The sequence below is a fragment of the Schistocerca piceifrons genome, chromosome 3 (genome assembly GCF_021461385.2).
Source record: "Schistocerca piceifrons isolate TAMUIC-IGC-003096 chromosome 3, iqSchPice1.1, whole genome shotgun sequence".
NCBI lineage: Eukaryota > Metazoa > Arthropoda > Insecta > Orthoptera > Acrididae > Schistocerca > Schistocerca piceifrons.
This window is the reverse complement of record NC_060140.1, coordinates 557,071,378-557,090,580: the sequence shown is the minus strand read 5'-3', so window position 1 is coordinate 557,090,580 and position 19,203 is coordinate 557,071,378. Positions and strand designations below refer to the sequence as shown.

The following is a 19,203-nucleotide window of genomic DNA, read 5'->3' as shown; positions in this document are numbered from 1 at the left end:
CATTCCATTGAAACTACTGACGGCCTTGGGAGAGCCAGTCATGACAAAACTCTACCATCTGGTGAGCAAGATGTATGAAACAGGCGCAATACCCTCAGACTTCAAGAAGAATATAATAATTCCAATCCCAAAGAAAGCAGGTGTTGACAGATGTGAGAATTACCGAACAATCAGTTTAATAAGCCACAGCTGCACAATACTAATACGAATTCTTTACAGACGAGTGGAAAAACTAGTAGAAGCCGACCTCGGGGAAGATCAGTTTGGATTCCGTACAAATACTGGAACACGTGAGGCAATACTGACCTTACGACTTATCTTAGAAGAAAGATTAAGGAAAGGCAAACCTACGTTTCTAGCATTTGTAGACTTAGAGAAAGCTTTTGACAATGTTGACTGGAATACTCCCTTTCAAATTCTAAAGGTGGCAGGGGTAAAATACAGGGAGCGAAAGGCTATTTACAATTTGTACAGAAACCAGATGGCAATTATAAGAGTCGAGGGACGTGAAAGGGAAGCAGTGGTTGGGAAGGGAGTAAGACAGGGTTGTAGCCTCTCCCCGATGTTATTCAATCTGTATATTGAGCAAGCAGTAAAGGAAACAAAAGAAAAATTCGGAGTAGGTATTAAAATCCATGGGGAAGAAATAAAAACTTTGAGGTTCGCCGATGACATTGTGATTCTGTCAGAGACAGCAAAGGACTTGGAAGAGCAGTTGAACGGAATGGATGGTGTCTTGAAGGGAGGATATAAGATGAACATCAACAAAAGCAAAACCAGGATAATGGAATGTAGTCGAATTAAGTCGGGTGATGTTGAGGGTATTAGATTAGGAAATGAGACACTTAAAGTAGTAAAAGAGTTTTGCTATTTGGGGAGCAAAATAACTGATGATGGTCGAAGTAGAGAGGATATAAAATGTAGACTGGCAATGGCAAGGAAAGCGTTTCTGAAGAAGAGAAATTTGTTAACATCGAGTATAGATTTAAGTGTCAGGAAGTCATTTCTGAAAGTATTTGTATGGAGTGTAGCCATGTATGGAAGTGAAACATGGACGGTAAATAGTTTGGACACGAAGAGAATAAAAGCTTTCGAAATGTGGTGCTACAGAAGAATGCTGAAGATTAGATGGGTAGATCACATAACTAATGAGGAGGTACTGAATAGGATTGGGGAGAAGAGGAGTTTGTGGCACAACTTGACCAGAAGAAGGGATCGGTTGGTAGGACATGTTCTGAGGCATCAAGGGATCACCAATTTAGTACTGGAGGGCAGCGTGGAGGGTAAAAATCGTAGGGGGAGACCAAGAGATGAATACACTAAGCAGATTCAGAAGGATGTAGGTTGCAGTAGGTACTGGGAGATGAAGAAGCTTGCACAGGATAGAGTAGCATGGAGAGCTGCATCAAACCAGTCTCAGGACTGAAGACCACAAGAACAACAACATCTTTTCTACAGTGGAGACCCAGAACTCTTCTTATTGCTACGCACGTTCTTGAATATCTATCGAGCTTTTTTTAAGCTTTTCTGTTGCAGTCGCGTATACCGTAGCATCAGAGGTATATAAAACGCATTATTTGTTCTAATGGAACATTTTCCAATCATATTTTAGATCTTGTAGTAACTTTGCCTAATGGTACCATAACTCCAGCTTTCTTTTTTGATATTCACAACTACAGATTACGGTGAGATTAACGACGACGTGACTAAAGGTTTTTTGGAAATTTTTAGACGAGGTTAATATGATTTTACTTTCAACAAAACGAATAGTATTAACCGCTACATGTCAGTGTAGCTCAACACCTTCATTCCCTTAGATCATCTATTTATTGATTAATTCATCTGAATGCTAACTGAACAGAACGGTCACAGAAGGCATCTCCACAGAACATTCTGTGTAGTATTTAAGACTCATACGATCTTCGCAAACCCAAGTCGCGTCCTGCTCCGCCGCAAAGACAGACGTATGAATCAGTGTCAGTTTGAAGAAAACCATAATATGAATACCGGCTAATATCTACACCTACAGCTACATTTACATCAACACTCCGAAGGCCACCCGACGACGTGTGGTGGAAGGCACTCCTGCTACCACTAACTGATTCGCCGTATCCAGTTCCATTCGTGAATGGCACGTGGGGGCAATGACCGTCTGTAAATCTCTCTATTAGCTCTGATTGCTCGAATTTTGTCGTTATGGTCATTTTGCGAGACGTATATGGGAGGAAGTAACATTTGTCTGTCTCTACCTGGAAAACAATCTCTCAGAATTTTCGTAACAATCGTATCCGTGGTGCACAACAACTATCGTGCAGCTTCTGCCACTGGAGTTTGTTGAAAGCTACCGCGCCATCTAAACGATCCCGTGACGGAACGAGACGATTTTCTTTGGAACTTGTCCATCTCTGGTTTCAAGCCAATCTGGTTAGGGTCGCAGACTGATGGGCAATACCCTATACTCGGTGGAACAAGCGTTTTATAACCCACTCCTTTCACGGTTGAGTTCATCTTCTTTTCCTAAGGTATATTTTATGTGTTCATTGCAATTTAGGCTTCTGCTGCATATTTTACGGTAGAGTAAGCGTACTCATAGCTATTTGTCATTCAATCACAAAATTACTCTGCCGCTCTCCCCTATTTTCATATAGCTGAAAATATAAGATGCTTCTCTATCTCAAAATTTTCCAGTAGCTCTCTACCTTAAAAAAAAAATGGCTCTGAGCACTATGGGACTTAACAGCTGAGGTCATCAGTCCCCTAGAACTTAGAACTACTTAAACCTAAATAACCTAAGGACATCACACACATCCATGCCCGAGGCAGGATTCGAACCTGCGACCGTAGCGGTCGCGCGGTTCCAGACTGAAGCGCCTAGAACCGCTCGCCCACTCCGGCCGGCTCTGTACCTTCAGTTTGCGACGGTTTTGCTTGTGCTACCAGCCATTGTAAAAGTACCAAAAAGGTGAGTTTAGAAATTATTCGCATATACGAGGGTCATCCGGGAAGTTAAGAACGTTTTGTTTTGACACGTCGCCGTGTCCCTACCCCACCACCGCCGCCCGACCACTGATCTTGGTACTCGTCCGCTTCACTTTGACGGCAGCTGCGATTCTATGCGGTCGCTTACTGCTTAGCTGTGCCACTTTAAAAAGCGTGAAAAAATTGACGATCCGGTAAAGTGTGAAGGGCGTAGTATTATCCTCTTTTTAAACCCACAAGTCCGACCTATCGAAATTTATAGACAGATAAATGAGTTCTAGGCAATGTGATGAACGAAGCGCAAGCTTAGAAGTGGCGTATCATCTTTAATGGCGGACCGAAATATGGTTCAAGACGAAGATCGCTCGATCTGGCCCTCATTGGTGACTAATAGAGCAAGGACTGAAACAAAACTCAAAGATAGGCGTTTCGTAAATGCAGTGTCTTACTGTCTCTTCAATGACTTCGCCGCGCTATTAGAAACAACAGCCACCGAATGGTAACCAGCTGAGTCACCTCTTTCACGATAATGCTCGTCTGCATGCAGCGGGAGAGACACAATGCTTGCTTCAGTGATTTCAGTGGAAAATATTTCAACATCCGCCATACAGTCCGGACTTAACCCCATGTGATTATTCCTCAAATTAAAAGCCTTTGGTGTAGACAATGCTACGGAAATGATGACGAACGTAAAGAAGCCGTTATCAGTGGTTCAACAACTTGGCGACAACCGGGTATGGAGAAGGTGTAGCAAACCTGATAAAACTGTACGACAAGTGCTTAAATTTGAGCAGTGACTGCGTAGAAAAGTAGCTTGGGTATAAAATTGTTTGTAAAATAAAGTTTCTTCTAATTGTATAAAATAAAAATATCTGCAGAAAAAACGTTATTTTAAACATTTAAAACTTCAGGGCTAACAGGCCGTGGTCGATTTATAAAACATTCTCCTACCGTTTCCCCTCCGACTGCAGGACACACATTCAGAGGTAAAGTGGCAGTTTTAAGTGATGTCAGTACCAGCCGTGAAAGCTTAAACTGTGTAGTCAAACCGTTATCTACTTTGCGAATGACACTCGTATCTCAATCCTACCGGCCTGACATCAGATTAGTAGGTGCAAAACCAGTGTCTCTCGGTTAAGAACATTGTCATTACTAACGATGTATTACAAAAGGAAGTGTTAGTGTATTTTATGATTAATGAAAATAGACTTCATTGTATATTATCAGAAACTGTTCTTCGTTCCTCCACCCCTCTATCATATACGAAACTACGAGAGGACGTTGAAATGTAAATTACACATGTCGTTCCATTCTAGGACCTTTGCACAACAAGAGTTGTGCATTACCATGTTGCCGTTTTCCTTCACACACACACCAAAAGTTCTGCTGCGGTACAGATAACAGCCGCCCTGTGAACCATGGACCTTGCCGTTGGTGAAGAGGCTTGCGTGCGTCAGCGTTGCAGGTAGCCATACCGTAGGTACAGCCACAACGGAGGCTTATCTGTTCAGGCGGCCAGTCTAACGTGTGGTTCCTGAAGAGGGCCAGCAGCCTTTTCAGTAGTTGCAGGGGCAATAGTCGGGATGATTGACTGAAGCAGCCTTGTAACATCAACCAAAACAACATTGCTGAGCTGGTACTACGAACAGCTGAAAGTAAGGGGAAACTACAACCGTATTTTTTCCCTAGGGCATGCAGGTTTATTGTATGATTGAATGATGATGTCTTCCTATTGGGTACAATATTCCGTTCGGCGAATACTCAGGAGGAAGTAGTTATCAGGAGAAACAAAACTGGCGTTCTACGGATCGGAGTGTGGAAAGTCAGATCCCTTAATCGGTCAGGTAGGTCAGAAAATTTAAAAAGGAAAACGGATGGGTTAAAATTAGATATAGTGGGAATTAGTGAAGTTCGATGCCAGGAGGAAGAGGACTTCCGGTCAGGTGATAAATACAAAATCAAATAGGGGTATTGCAGGAGTAGGTTTAATAATTGAATAAAAAATAGGAACGCAGATAAGCTACTACGAATAGTATAGTGAACGCACTATTGTAGCCAAGATTGACACGAACATCACGACCTCCACAGTTGAACAAGTTTATATTCCAACAAGCTCCGCAGATAACGAAGTGATTGAAGAAATGTATGATGAGATAAAAGAAAAATTCAAATAGTTAAGGGAGATGACAATTTAGTAGTCATTGGGGACTGGAACTCGATAGTAGGAAATTGAAGACAAGGAAAAATAGTACGTCAATACGGGATGGGGGATAAGGAATGAAAGAGTATACCGTGTGGTAGAATTTTGCACACAGCATAACTTAATCATCGCTAACACTTGGTTTAACAATCAGGAAAGAAGATTGTGCACCTGGAAGAGAACTGGGGACACCGGAAGGTTTCATAATGACTCTATAATAGTAAGACACAGATTTAGGAACCAAGTTTTAAATAGTAAGATATTTCCAGGGGCAGATGTGGTCTCTGACCACCATCTATTGGTTATGAACTATAGATCAAAACTGAAGAAACTACAGAAAGGTGGAAATTTAAGGAGATGGGACCTGGATAAACTGAAATAACTAGTGGCTGTAGAGAGGTGCAGAGGGAGCATTAGAGAACGATTGACAAGAACAGGCAAAAGGAATACAGTAGAAGAAGAATGGGTAGCTTTGAGAAATGAAATAGTGAAAGCAGCAGAGGATCTAGTAGTAAAAGGTCGAGGGCTTGTAGAAATTCGTGGGTATCAGAAGAGATACTGAATTTATTTGATGAAAGGGGAAAATATAAAATGCAGTAAATGAAGCACTCGAAAAGGAATACAAACGTCTCAAAAATTAGATAGATAGGAAGTGCAAAATGGCCAAGCAGGAATGGCTAATAGACAAATGTAAGGATGTAGAAGCACATATCACTAGGGCTAAGGTAGATGCTGCCTACAGAAAAGATAAAGAGACCTTTGGAGAAAAGAGAACCACCTGTATGAATATCAAGAGCTGAGATGCAAAACCACTCCCCAGCAAAGAAGGGAAAGCCGGTAGGAGTATATAGAGGGTCTAGACAAGAGCGATATACTTGAGGGCAATATTATGGAAATGGAAGAGGTCGTAGATAAAGATGAAATGGGAGACATGATACTGCGTGAGGAAATTGACAGAGTACAGAAAGACCTAAGTCGAAAAAAGGCCCCAAGAGTAGATAACATTCCGTTAGAGCTACTGATAGTCTTGGGAGAGCCGGCCATGACAAAACTCTATCATCTGATGAGCAAGATGTTCGAGACAGGCGAAATACCCTCAGACTTCAAGAGGAATACAATAATTCCAATTCCAAAGAAAGCAGGTGTTGACAGGTGCGAAAATTACCGAACTATCACTTTAATAAGTCAAGGCTGCAAAATACTAACACGAATTCTTTACAGACGAACGGACAAACAGGTGAAAGCCGACGTCGGGGACGATCACTTTGGATTCGCTAGAAATTTAGGAACATGCGAGGCAGTACTGACCCTATAACTTATCTTAGAAGATAGATTAAGGAAAGGCAAACCTACGTTTCTGGCTTTTGTAGGCATAGAGAAAGCTTTTGAAAATGATGACTGGAACATTGTCTTTCAAATTCTGAAGGTGGAAGGGGTAAAATACAGGGAGCGAAAGGCTGTTTACATTTTGTACAGAAACCAGGCTGTTATAAGAGTCGAGGGGCACGAAAGGCAGGCAATGGTTGAGAAGGGAGTGACGCAGGGTTGTAACCTATACTCGATGTTATTCAATCTGTACATTCAACAAGCAGTAAAGTAAACCAAAGAAAAATTTAGAGTACGAATTAAAATCCAGGGAGAAAAAATAAAAACCCTGATGTTTGCCGATAACATTGCTATACTGTCAGATGCAGCGAAGGACCTGGAAAAATAGTTGAATGAAATGACATTGTCTTGAATGGAAGATATGAGATGAACATCAACAAAAGCTAAACGAGGACAATGGAATGTAGTGGAATTAAATCAGGTGATTCTGAGGGAATTTGATTAGGAAATGATACCCTTAAAGCAGTAGATGAGTTTTGCTATTTCGGCAGTAAAATAACTGAGAATGGTCGAAGTAGAGAGGTTATAAAATGTAGATGGGCGATGGCAAGCAAAGCGTTGCTGAAGAAGAGAGATATGTTAACACTGAGTATAGATTTTAGTGTCAGGAAGTATTTTCTGAAAGTATTTGTATGGAGTGCAGCTATTTATGGATCTGAAACATGGACAATAAATAGTTTAGACAAGAAGAGAATAGAAACTTTTTAAATGTGGGGCTACAGAAGAATGGATTAGATGGGTAGATCACGAACTAATGATCAGGTAATGAGAAGCCCTCGCCCCATGAACCATGGACCTTGCCGCTGGTGGGGAGGCTTGCGTGCCTCATCGATACAGATAGCCGTACCGTAGGTGCAACCACAACGGAGGGGTATCTCTGGAGAGGCCAGACAAACGTGTGGTTCCTGAAGAGGGGCAGTAGCCTTCACAGTAGTTGCAGGAGCAACAGTCTGGATGATTGATTGATCTGGCCTTGTAACACTAACCAAAACGGCCTTGCTGTACTGGTACTGAGAACGGCTGAAAGCAAGGGGAAACTACAGGCGTAATTTTTCCCAAGGGCATGCAGCTTTATTGTATGATTAAATGATGATGGCGTCCTCTTGGGTAAAATTTTCTGGAGGTAAAATAGTCCCCCATTCCGATCTCCGGGCGGGGTCTACTCAGGAGGACGTTGTTATCAGGAGATAGAAAACTGGCATTCTACGGATCAGAGCGTGGAATCTCAGATCCCTTAATCGGGTAGGTAGGTTAGAAAATTTAAAAAGGGAAATGGATAGGTTAAAGTTAGATATAGTGGGAATTAGTGAAGTTCGATGGCAGGACGAACAAGACTTTTGGTCAGGTGAATACAGGGTTATAAATGCAAAATCAAATAGGGGTAATGCAGGAGTAGGATTAATAATGAATTAAAAAAAATAGGAGTACGGGGAGGCTACTTCAAACAGCATAGTGAACGCACTATTGTGGCCAAGATAGACACGAAGTCCACGCCTACTACAATAGTACAAGTTAACATGCCAACTAGCTCTGCAGATGACGAAGAAATTGATGAAATGTATGATGAGATAAAAGAAATTATTCAAGTAGTGAAGGAAGACGAAAATTTAATAGTCATGTGTGACTGGAATTCGAGAGTAGGAAAAGGAAGAGAAGGAAACATAGTAGGTGAATATGGATTGGGGGTAAGAAATGAAAGAGGAAGCCGTCTGGTAGAATTTTGCACAGAGCATAACTTAATCGTAGCTAACACTTGGTTCAAGAATCATAAAAGAAGGCTGTACACATGGAAGAATCCTGGAGATACTAGAAGGTATCAGATAGCTTATATAATGGTAAGACAGAGATTTAGGAACCAAGTTTTAAATTGTAAGACATTTCCAGGGGCAGATTTGGACTCTGACCACAATCTATTGGTTATGAACTGTAGATTAAAACTGAAGAAACTGCAAAAAGGTGGGAATTTAAGGAGATGGGACCTGGATAAACTGACTAAACCAGAGGTCGTACAGAGTTTCAGGGAGAGCATAAGGGAACAATTTTCACGAATGGGGGAAAGAAATACAGTAGAAGAAGAATGGGTAGCTCTGAGGGATGAAATAGTGAAGGCAGCAGAGGATCAAATAGGTAAAAAGACGAGGGCTAGTAGAAACCCTTGAGTAACAGAAGAAATATTGACTTTAATTGATGAAAGGAGAAAATATGAAAATGCAGTAATGAAGCAGGCTAAAAGGAATACAAACGTCTCAAAAATGATATCGACAGGAAGTGCAAAATGACTAAGCAGGGATGGCTAGAGGACAAATGTAAGGATGTAGAGGCTTATCTCACTAGGGGTAAGATAGATACTGCCTACAGGAAAATTAAAGAGACCTTTGGAGAAAAGAGGGCCACTTGTATGAATATCAAGAGCTCAGATGGGAACCCAGTTCTAGGCAAAGAAGGGAAAGCAGAAAGGTGGAAGGAGTATATAGAGAGTCCATACAATGGCGATGTAATTGAGGGCAATATTATGGAAATGGAAGAGGATGTAGATGAAGATGAAATGGGAGATACGATACTGCGTGAAGAGTTTGACAGAGCACTGAAAGACCTGAGTCGAAACAAGGCCCCAGGAGTAGACAACATTCCATTGGAATTACTGACGGCCTTGGGAGAGCCAGTCCTGACAAAACTCTACCATCTGGTGAGCAAGATGTATGAAACAGGCGAAATACCCTCAGACTTCAAGAAGAATATAATAATTCTAATCCCAAAGAAAGCAGGTATTGACAGATGTGAGAATTACCGAACAATCAGTTTAATAAGCCACAGCTGCACAATACTAACACGAATTCTTTACAGACGAATGGAAAAACTAGTAGAAGCCGACCTCGGGGAAGATCAGTTTGGATTCCGTAGAAATACTGGAACACGTGGGGCAATACTGACCTTACGACTTATCTTAGAAGAAAGATTAAGGAAAGGCAAACCTACGTTTCTAGCATTTGTAGACTTAGAGAAAGCTTTTGACAATGTTGATTGGAATACTCTCTTTCAAATTCTGAAGGTGGCAGGGGTAAAATACAGGGAGCGAAAGGCTATTTACAATTTGTATAGAAACCAGATGGCAGTTATAAGAGTCGAGGGGTATGAAAGGGAACCAATGGCTGGGAATGGAGTGAGACAGGGTTGTAGCCTATCCCCAATGTTATTTAATCTGTATATTGAGCAAGCAATAAAGGAAACAAAAGAAAAGTTGGGAGTAGGTATTAAAATCCATGGTGAAGAAATAAAAACTTTGAGGTTCGCCGATGACATTGTAATTCTGTCAGAGACAGCAAAGGACTTGGAAGAGCAGTTGAACGGAATGGACAGTGTCTTGAAAGGAGGGTATAAGATGAACATCAACAAAAGCAAAACCAGGATAATGGAATGTAGTTGAATTAAGTCGGGTGAAGCTGAGGGTATTAGAGTAGGAAATGAGACACTTAAAGTACTAAAGGAGTTTTGCTATTTGGGGAGCAAAATAACTGATGATGGTCGAAGTAGAGAGGATATAAAATGTAGATTGGCAATGGCAAGGAAAGCGTTTCTGAAGAAGAGAAATTTGTTAACATCGAGTATAGATTTAAATGTCAGGAAGTCGTTTCCGAAAGTGTTTGTATGGAGTGTAGCCATGTATGGAAGTGAAACGTGGACGATAAATAGTTTAGACAAGAAGAGCATAGAAGCTTTCGAAATGTTGTGCTACAGAAGGATGCTGAAGATTAGATGGGTAGAGGAGGTGGTATTGAATAGAATTGGGGAGAAGAGGAGCTTGTGGCTCAACTTGACTAGAAGAAGGGGTCAGTTGGTAGGACATGTTCTGAGACATCGAGGGATCACCAATTTAGTATTGGAGGGCAGCGTGGACGATAAAAATCGTAGAGGACCAAGAGATAAATACACTAAAAAGATTTAGAAGGACGTAGCTAGCAACAGGTACTGGGAAATGAAGAGGTTTCCACAGATGGAGCAGCGTGGAAAGTTGCATCAAACCAGTCTTTGGACTGAGGACCACAACAACAATAACAATGGATAACAGGTGCATCACACCTGTGACAGTGAAATGAGGCAGTAACTGGGAACATTCTCCAAACTAGAAGAACGTGACGCAGTGCGATTCCTGTGAGCAAATCATCTAAATTACACACAGATACATTTTGCAATTCAGCAGTATATGGATCAAATGGCCTGTTTCGTCCAGCCGTAGTAAAATGGTGCCCGTAATTTTCACCAGGGCAGCGCAGACGTAAGTGTTGCTGATGGAGAAGAAAGATCACCGATATCGACCGCAGACAACAATGTTCAGGTATATCTGCGGAACAGATTCGCAGAAATTTCAGTTTTTCCACTGATGAGGACGTTCACACAGTGGTTCTCGAACGGCTCTGTGACCAAGAAGATGTATTTTATCGTCGAGAAATTGAACGATTGACAGAACGTTCCGCCCATTGTTTACAAAAGTTTGGTCAGTATGGTGAAAAATATTGTCAATCACCTATGTCAATTTCAAGAGTAGTGCAGCGTTTAATAAACCTTACTTGGTCTGCCATAACAATCTGTAACTTACTTTTCGAAGACCCCTCGTAATACAGATACTCTTTCCCATATCGTGTGTATGCTCTTGAACGAGTTCAGACCACTCCGGTCTTCTGTCTCTCCTGTATGTTCATTCTAACAGCACTATTACTATGATAATTCTCTTTTTTTTTTTTTTCTTCACACTAACCCAATAATGAGACGACTCTCGTGGGTCTACAACAAGTCAGAAAGCCTAAAATAAAAAACATAAACCATTCAAATATAATACTCACTACCCACATCATTTGTCAGGAGATAGTCACAATAGGTGAATACATTACAGTAAACTGGAACTGTTAATATTTACAGAATTAATACACTGTCAAAATGAAACATAGTCATGCGCATTAAATAAATGTATCATACACAAAACATTTTATCTTCACTGTTGTGACTAAGTGCTGTCAAAACAGAAATCTAACAGACTTTTTTATTTAAGCTTGTCTAACATTCCCTCTTAAGATATTCATCTACAGAGTAGAAGGAATTGCCTGTCAAAAAGTCTTTAAAACTGCGTTTGAACTGCACTTTATCTGAAACCAAGTTTTTAATAGCTGCTGGGAATTTATTGAAAATACGTGTTCCTGAATATTGGACCCTTTTCGAACGAAGTTAAGTGGTTTTAGGTCTTTATGTAAATTGTTCGTATCCCCAATATTGACATTATTTATTGAGTTATTGGTTGGAAACAGAGGTTCGTTATGGAATAAATATACTGAGAAGCAGTGGTTAGAATACCCAGTTCCTTGAACACGTTTCTACAAGATAGTCTTGAATTTGCACCACAGATGAGTCTTTTTACACGCTTTTGCACTCTAAAACCTTCTGCTCGGTTTGACGAGTTACCCCAGAATATGATCCCATATGACATAATAAAACGAAAGTAAGCAAATTATACAAGTTTATATATATATATATATATATATCCTACAGCTGCCTCCTGTAGATATGGACCTGTTTAGGTGCTTCAGCAATTTTTTGGTATTCCCTCCCCAACTGAATATGTTATCGAGTTGTAGCCCAGAAATTTAACACTGTCAACCTCTTCGATTTGCATGTCTTCATATGTTATACAAATTCTGGAAGGAAATCTCTTACATGTTCTGAACTGCATATAGTGGGTCTTTTAAAAGTTTAATGACAGTGAATTAGCCGCAAACCATTTATTAACGCCAGTGAAAATTTGATTAGCACCAATTTCTAAATGCCTAGTTACGCTAGGAATACTACAAGTCCGGAATTAAATATTTAAAGCGACTGATATCGATCACAACTCACAAATTAATAATTTCTCTGGAAACAAAATGTCTGTTTTTCACCGTTCGTCCGAGGCTAATCTTTACGAATGAAACTCGAACTGGAACACTTGCTGTAGCACAAAGAGCTTCTTGAGTTAAGTCATCTGATCACTTCTCTCCATCCGTCGCAAAGCTTCCACTTGCACAGCCGTTGCAATAACATTCACGTCGTTTTAGGAATGACAGTGATCGGATATATTAAGAGGAGCACCACTGGTGTGCTCATGGTTCGCGTTGAAGTTTTGTGCTGTATATGTGTTGCGACCCCTAACACAAAGTGAGAAAACTAATACTGTTGAATAAAGAGACTTACTTTTGCACGTCTTCTACGTAGACAGAAGACTTCATACCCTTCTTTTCGAGTGCCTCCAGAAAGCTGTTTTGCAATTCCGGCGATACCATCACGTCTGCCGTTCTGTTGGCGACACTGGCGTCCTTCCAGAACAGGATCTGTTTTGGAAACAAAAATCGCCGCTCTTGTAACTCATTTTAGAAACTATAGGCATCACAGTAGCTTTCACCATGAAATTTAATGTCGTTTGTATTGTGGGAGACACACTGGTGGCAGCTGCCTCGCTTCTAGACTAGACAAGGGGCGAACGGTTTTGGAAGTGGAAAAAGAAGCGGCGGATCAGCAGGATCAGCAACAGGCTCACACTGTTACAGGTAGGCTACTAAGGCACCTTTAAAAATCATTACTTTATCATTATGCTTTTGGACGCACATACAATGTTATTAAGAATTCTTTAGAAACTAAAGGCAGACGAATCATATTGAAAAATTTAAGAGAATGCTTGTACAAGTTGACGCTGTCATCACAAAAAAATTTTGTTTTTCTTCTAGCAACATTGTGTTCTATAAGTTGTGAATTTATTTTCAGTACCCAGTTACAGATGTTTTGTTTTGTAAATGTTATGTTTTGTGCACGTTTTCTCTCTAACAAATATTTAATTCAGCACTAAGCAGTTTCCTTTATGTTGTCGAATTTTGATAAGTTTCTTAGTAAGTTTATATGTTTGTCCTTCCTTATTTAAATTTCACGCAATAGTACTAATGAGAAAAGTAATACGTAAAAACGAAAATATTTAACGAGGAAGCATAAAAACTGGTTACATCGACAGAACACAGATATAGCCGGTACAATTAGCTTTCGGAAGAAGAAAGGGAAGAGAACGTCTTTTGTTCCGCGCTTTCGTGCCAACTGCGTGTGTCGCTGGCGGCGTGTTTGTTGTACACATCCTGGAGTACGTATATGGTAGAGGCTATCCAGAGACAGGTTTGTTATCACTGTAGCAAAGCAGTTTTATTATGAAATTTCAGTGGGCGCTGAATTCGATGTGCACACTGTAAGTCCATAGATCGTTAACGACAATTGGACGTGCTTTCATTGAAGAAAAACCAGCACCATTGGCTGATCAATGTATGCACTGGTGCGCCCCAGATCAAGAGTCAAGGACTACTGAGCACGTTGCAAACTAATTATGTTTGCTCATATCTGGTACAGTTACGTGACCCTTCCTTCGGAATTTTCAGTTAAATACAGTCGTTAGCAAATATATAGGGTGATTCGAAATTCCTCTTACAGGCTTCTAGGGGCTGTAGAGGGGCTTAGCAGATGAAGTATTGAAAGGGAACCGTGTCCGGAAATGCACCGTTCGAATACTGGATCACTTTCAAATTTCCCACTTCACAATCTGAGAAGCGGACGTCGTCGTCAGTCCCTGCTGTAATTATGACGACACACAGCGCCTTCGTCCGACTACAACAACGGCTGCGAGATAGCTGGGACGTCCGAAACTACACGTCCTTCGTCACGTAGAACAGAAGCCGAGGACAAGTATTCGAATAATTGGCCGTGCCATGTGCTCCTGTAACACACAGCTCATAGCTCATAGTCCCCGCTATGTGCGTATCGTGAGACGGTTTTCCTTACCAAACCTTCGTCTACTATGTGTCTTCTACAACTTTTAGAAGCCGGTTAAAGGAATTTTGAATCATCTTGTAAACAGGGAGTCCCAAAAAAAAAAAAAAAAAAAAAAAAAAAAAACAAGAACAAACTTTAGAGACAGGTTCCTTACCTCAAAGCACGAAAAAAATGCCTAGTGAACAAGGCCTTGAAAGTGCATATCTTAAGAGATATGAACACTTGTTCACCTTCGATACTACGAAACACTTTTCTTCTACTGAAAGCTCTTTGCTCCTCATATTTTGGGAGGATGCAGTATCTATAAGAACAACAAAAAATATCTTGTAAACATGGGCTCTAAACTGCATACCTTAAGAGCTATGAGAATTGTTCGGTAGAAGAGATGTGTTTCACACTAGCCAAGATGAGCAAGTGGTCATAGCTCTCAAAGTGTGCGTTCAATGATATTACAGCGTCGTTTGCGTTCTCGTTGTTTTCAGCAGTTTCACATTTTTCGTAATTTATGTAAATTATTTCAGTCGTTCTATTTCTTTCGTAATAAATGTTTGTGCTTACCTCAAAATCGGGTCACAGGGTCTCTATAAGGAATCCTATGGTAGTCAGTCGCCTTTTTCCATCTCTGTAAGATTTATTCCTCTATTCTTAAATTCTGTAGTTAATGTTTCAATAATTTTGTGCACAGCTATTTATAGCGACGGATATATACCAAAATGCTGCGATTTCGTTATAGTTCTAACTTGAGTAAATACCTGGTTTTCTTTGTTCACAACAGTCGCAAAATACGATTCCTATCCGAAACATTGTCAAACATCATAAATATTTGAGCAATCCAACTCACGCATCAGCTTCACTGACAATTTCTTTAATGTAACGAACTGGTCAATGGTATTTCATGTGATATTCACATTGCAGTAGACTTGTCCTCTGTTTCCATTAAAACAATGCTGGCAATTACATAAATAGTTTCATGAACAAAGCCATGTTTGCTCTATTCCCCCTACAACTGAATTAGTGCTGTACAATGGAGTTCAGATTAATGGGATGCAAAAATACTGGCAGTTTGTGGGGCAGCGGGTGGATATTTTTGTTATATATAAATGTAGAATGTAATGTAGAAAAGATGCATTTCCCGGCCGATTAGCATATGTGGGGCGGCGGGTGGAATTTATTGTTGTTATAAATTGTTTCCTATTATTTATTTAATGCTGTTGTTTGCCGTTCTCAACACTGGCTCTCTAACTACAATATTGGCAACCAGGAAGTGATTAGCAAAACGTGAAGCCTGTAATTAGAATTCCTTAGTGCCCACTTCATCTGTGAAATACACTTATAGCTACAGATTATAGCTCTGAGGAATTAGGAGATTGTCTGGGATTCATAATCAAAACCGATTCTCTCTAAAATGTTCACTATATTCTGAAAGTCACAGACCAAAAAAGAATCCACACAATCCAACTACCAGAGCAGTTTAGAGTCTAATGCGCTGGTGCAACTATAACTGTTCGAATTAAAGGTTTAAGTGAATGCTCGCCATAATTTGATAATAATGTTAATGAAACGCCACGCTAAATAATGGTAGAATGTTTGTCCCGTGGCGGCACGTGAAAATAGGACCTACGCAAACTGAAGATAGATCATTAAAGTCATCCCAGAATTAACACTTCACTCGAAAACGATTTCATAGTTACGCGTATCCCGAGTAACTTACTACGGCATCCGAGGTTGTTTATAGCAATGATACCGACGCGACGCGACTCCCGGCACAGGTGGTGCGCAAATCAGCGTCTGGAGAGAACTGGGGCCTTCCCAGTTCTCTCCAGACGCTGATTTGCGCACCACCTGTGCCGGGAGTCGCGTCGCGTCGGTATCATTGCTATAAACAACCTCGGATGCCGTTGTAAGTCAAACACTTATTCAGTTGAAGCTTCTCATATCTTTATGATTATAGCGGTCTCCCTTCAACTTAAATATAAACATCCTAGCCTTATTCATTCGCCTACTTAATCTATCTTGCTGGGGCCTTCCCAGTTCTCTCCAGACACTGATTTGCGCACCACCTGTGCCGGGAGTCGCGTCGCGTCGGTATCATTGCTATAAACAACCTCGGATGCCGTTGTAAGTTACTCGGCATACGCGTAACCATGAAATCGTTTTCGAGTGAAGTGTTAATTCTGGGATGACTTTAATGATCTATCTTCAGTTTGCATAGGTCCTATTTTCACGTGCCGCCGCGGTGCGGACGGCTAAGGGAACGCCTGATCAAATCGGCTCTCCCGACTAGCCGCTGGGCTAGTAATGCACCACTTTAAGTTATCGAATAAATCATTGCTTCCTTTGCTGATGGACGATGAAGCTCTCAATTTAAATGTGCAATCAGCACACAGGTAAGTAATCATAATAAAAGTCTGACGTGGCTAAGTCAAATATTTTTTTTTGGGCGAGAGAATTAATTTAATTACACTACACGCAGTAGATGAGCTCTGAACTTGCCCTTTGGAGATACGCTGTCGCTATAGTTTTACAGTTATTCAGTTGAAGCTTCTCATATCTTTATGATTATAGCGGTCTCCCTTCAACTTAAATATAAACATCCTAGCCTTATTCATTCGCCTACTTAATCTATCTTGCTTCCTTAATTTTTAAGACAAAAACCAGAAAATCATGAATTTCAACTAAAATTTTAATTTGTGAGATCCAGAACACTGTTTCTACTAAATTATTATGAAAAAGGAATCTAAATAGAAATTTTTAAGTTTCTAGCTCTTTTCTGTTGCGCCAGTGATTTTTACAGAAAAACATCCAAATTTCGAAAATGGTTAAAGTTACTGAAGTCATATTCAACACATATTGATTTAGTATTACTCCTGACATGCTAGAGACGTTTCAGGTCATTTACTTGATTTTTAAAGTATTGCGCAACATTTATGACGTCAGAGCTAGTTACAGCAGACTGGCTGGCACACAATGGAAAGACTGATGTGAATTTTATACGGCGTGAGTAGGCTGCTTCCCTACAAGTTGCGTATTTTAATACCATTGCTATATTATTGACATTACTTGTAAGATATTAGTACCTTACTATTGCTTTCATAGAGCCAAAAATAACAACCAAAAGGCAACCTTCCACGTAATGCAGCACAACAAAACAGTCGAATACCATTCTTTCTAAGAAATAACTCTGCGCATTGGATATATGCTAAACCTGGTATTAGATCCTTTATAGCGAACATATGTCACGAGTGATTCGTAGAAGAAAATCAATCAATCGAAAATGCTACATCACGATCTTGTAAATGAGACCAAAAAGAAGCAGCAACATGGATAGATTAAAAAATATGCGAGAACAGTCAGTGTATTTGAAACTACCGTCAGCAGAGGGTACTTACGTCATTGTAGTACTTGCTGGCGAGCTCGTTGAGAAAGTGGACGTGGTGCTTGTTGGTGGGCACCACGCGGTACACACGGTGGTCGTCGAATCGCCGGGGTTCCCCAGCTGCCAACGACAGCGCCGCCAACACCAACAACGCAACTCTCCACAGCATCCTGAAACTGGAACCAGTGTCCTTCGCTACGCTGCAGTAATCTTTGTGATGTTGGACAAGCGACTAACAGTAATGAAACCGTAGGAAGCAAAGTAACACTCAGGAGTCTTATTTTAAGCTTTTAGAACAAACACTAGACAGCGCTATTGAGATTTGACATTACTATTATCTTAAAGTTTGTCAGCTACTATTGTTTTAAAATTTGTCATTTGTTACTTTTTTAAATGATGGCTGTCAGGAAATTAGCCATATAATATGATCATATGCAGTATTTCAAGAAACATTGTTCTTGAAAAGTTGAAATTTCACTCGAATGCTTTTGATGAATGATTTTTAATGAGTTTTTTAGCGGTGTAACTCAGCAGCAAAGATTCGAATATCTTCATTCAGATTATGGTAATCAATCACCTTCAGAAATGGTTGTTTACAATTCTTTACAGAAATTCGGCGTAGAGGTACTTTCATAAAGATAAATCCTTAGTCAGGTTCAAGACTGAGGTTTATTCGATTTTTCTTAATCATTTTGTGACTTTTCGATACTCAGGGTTGACAAAAAATAAAGTCACAGCCCCTATTCAATGCTGCCCAAATCTAACTTACGGATTTTATCAATAATGTATGGTGAATTAAACTAGCTGTAGTCTGTTCCAGGAGTATACTTCTAGAGTTCACTTATACTATGTGCTACAATCCATGGAAGGTTCATTATTCAGAACCATGTAACTATACCATAGTATTTACTTCATAAACACAGTTCACAATACAAGTTCACAGTAACAACAACCATTGGCCATATTTTGCCACTGTTGTCAACCTACTCTTGGAAGCTATTCAGAAATAAAACTATTGTTGGTCTATACAACCTACCACACATCTACAAATATTCAATCTGAACTACCTTCTGGAGTCTCTTTAAAATTTATTTGCAAACATGCATCTCCCCTCCGGTTTAAATGAATTGAGGTCACCAATACGAAATATAAATACATAATTTATAGTAGAATTAAGCTGCATGACGTCTAGTGATGTTTTAAAATATATTAGTATTAGCTTAAAAGAGTTTTCCCTTCGTGTATTAGATTGGTCGGAATGTATTTTACTGTGGTAGCAACCATATCTGAGTGACTATTTTTTTTTGGCAGTTCGTTCCGCCATTTTAGAAAAACAAGGATTTTTTCGAGATTTAAAACAACTGCTAATTGATGTCTAAAATGTCTCGTCTTGAAGGAATTCTTGTGCTGACTCCAAATCTGGTCTTAGATGTTT

The 19,203-nt window shown here is 40.1% G+C and overlaps 1 protein-coding gene across 1 annotated transcript in view; it reads right to left on the bottom strand.

The window, feature by feature from the left end:
- The window catches only part of LOC124789841 (zinc carboxypeptidase-like), a 70,029-nt gene that overhangs the window by 32,436 nt on the left and 18,390 nt on the right, over nucleotides 1-19,203 (bottom strand). Inside the window, exons 2-3 of the mRNA XM_047257348.1 lie at nucleotides 17,782-17,944; nucleotides 12,782-12,918 (exon numbers count right to left, since the gene is read on the bottom strand). Of these exons, the coding sequence (XP_047113304.1) occupies nucleotides 12,782-12,918; nucleotides 17,782-17,937 (293 nt within the window). The 5' untranslated portion in view covers nucleotides 17,938-17,944. The remainder of the gene's footprint in view (nucleotides 1-12,781; nucleotides 12,919-17,781; nucleotides 17,945-19,203) is intronic.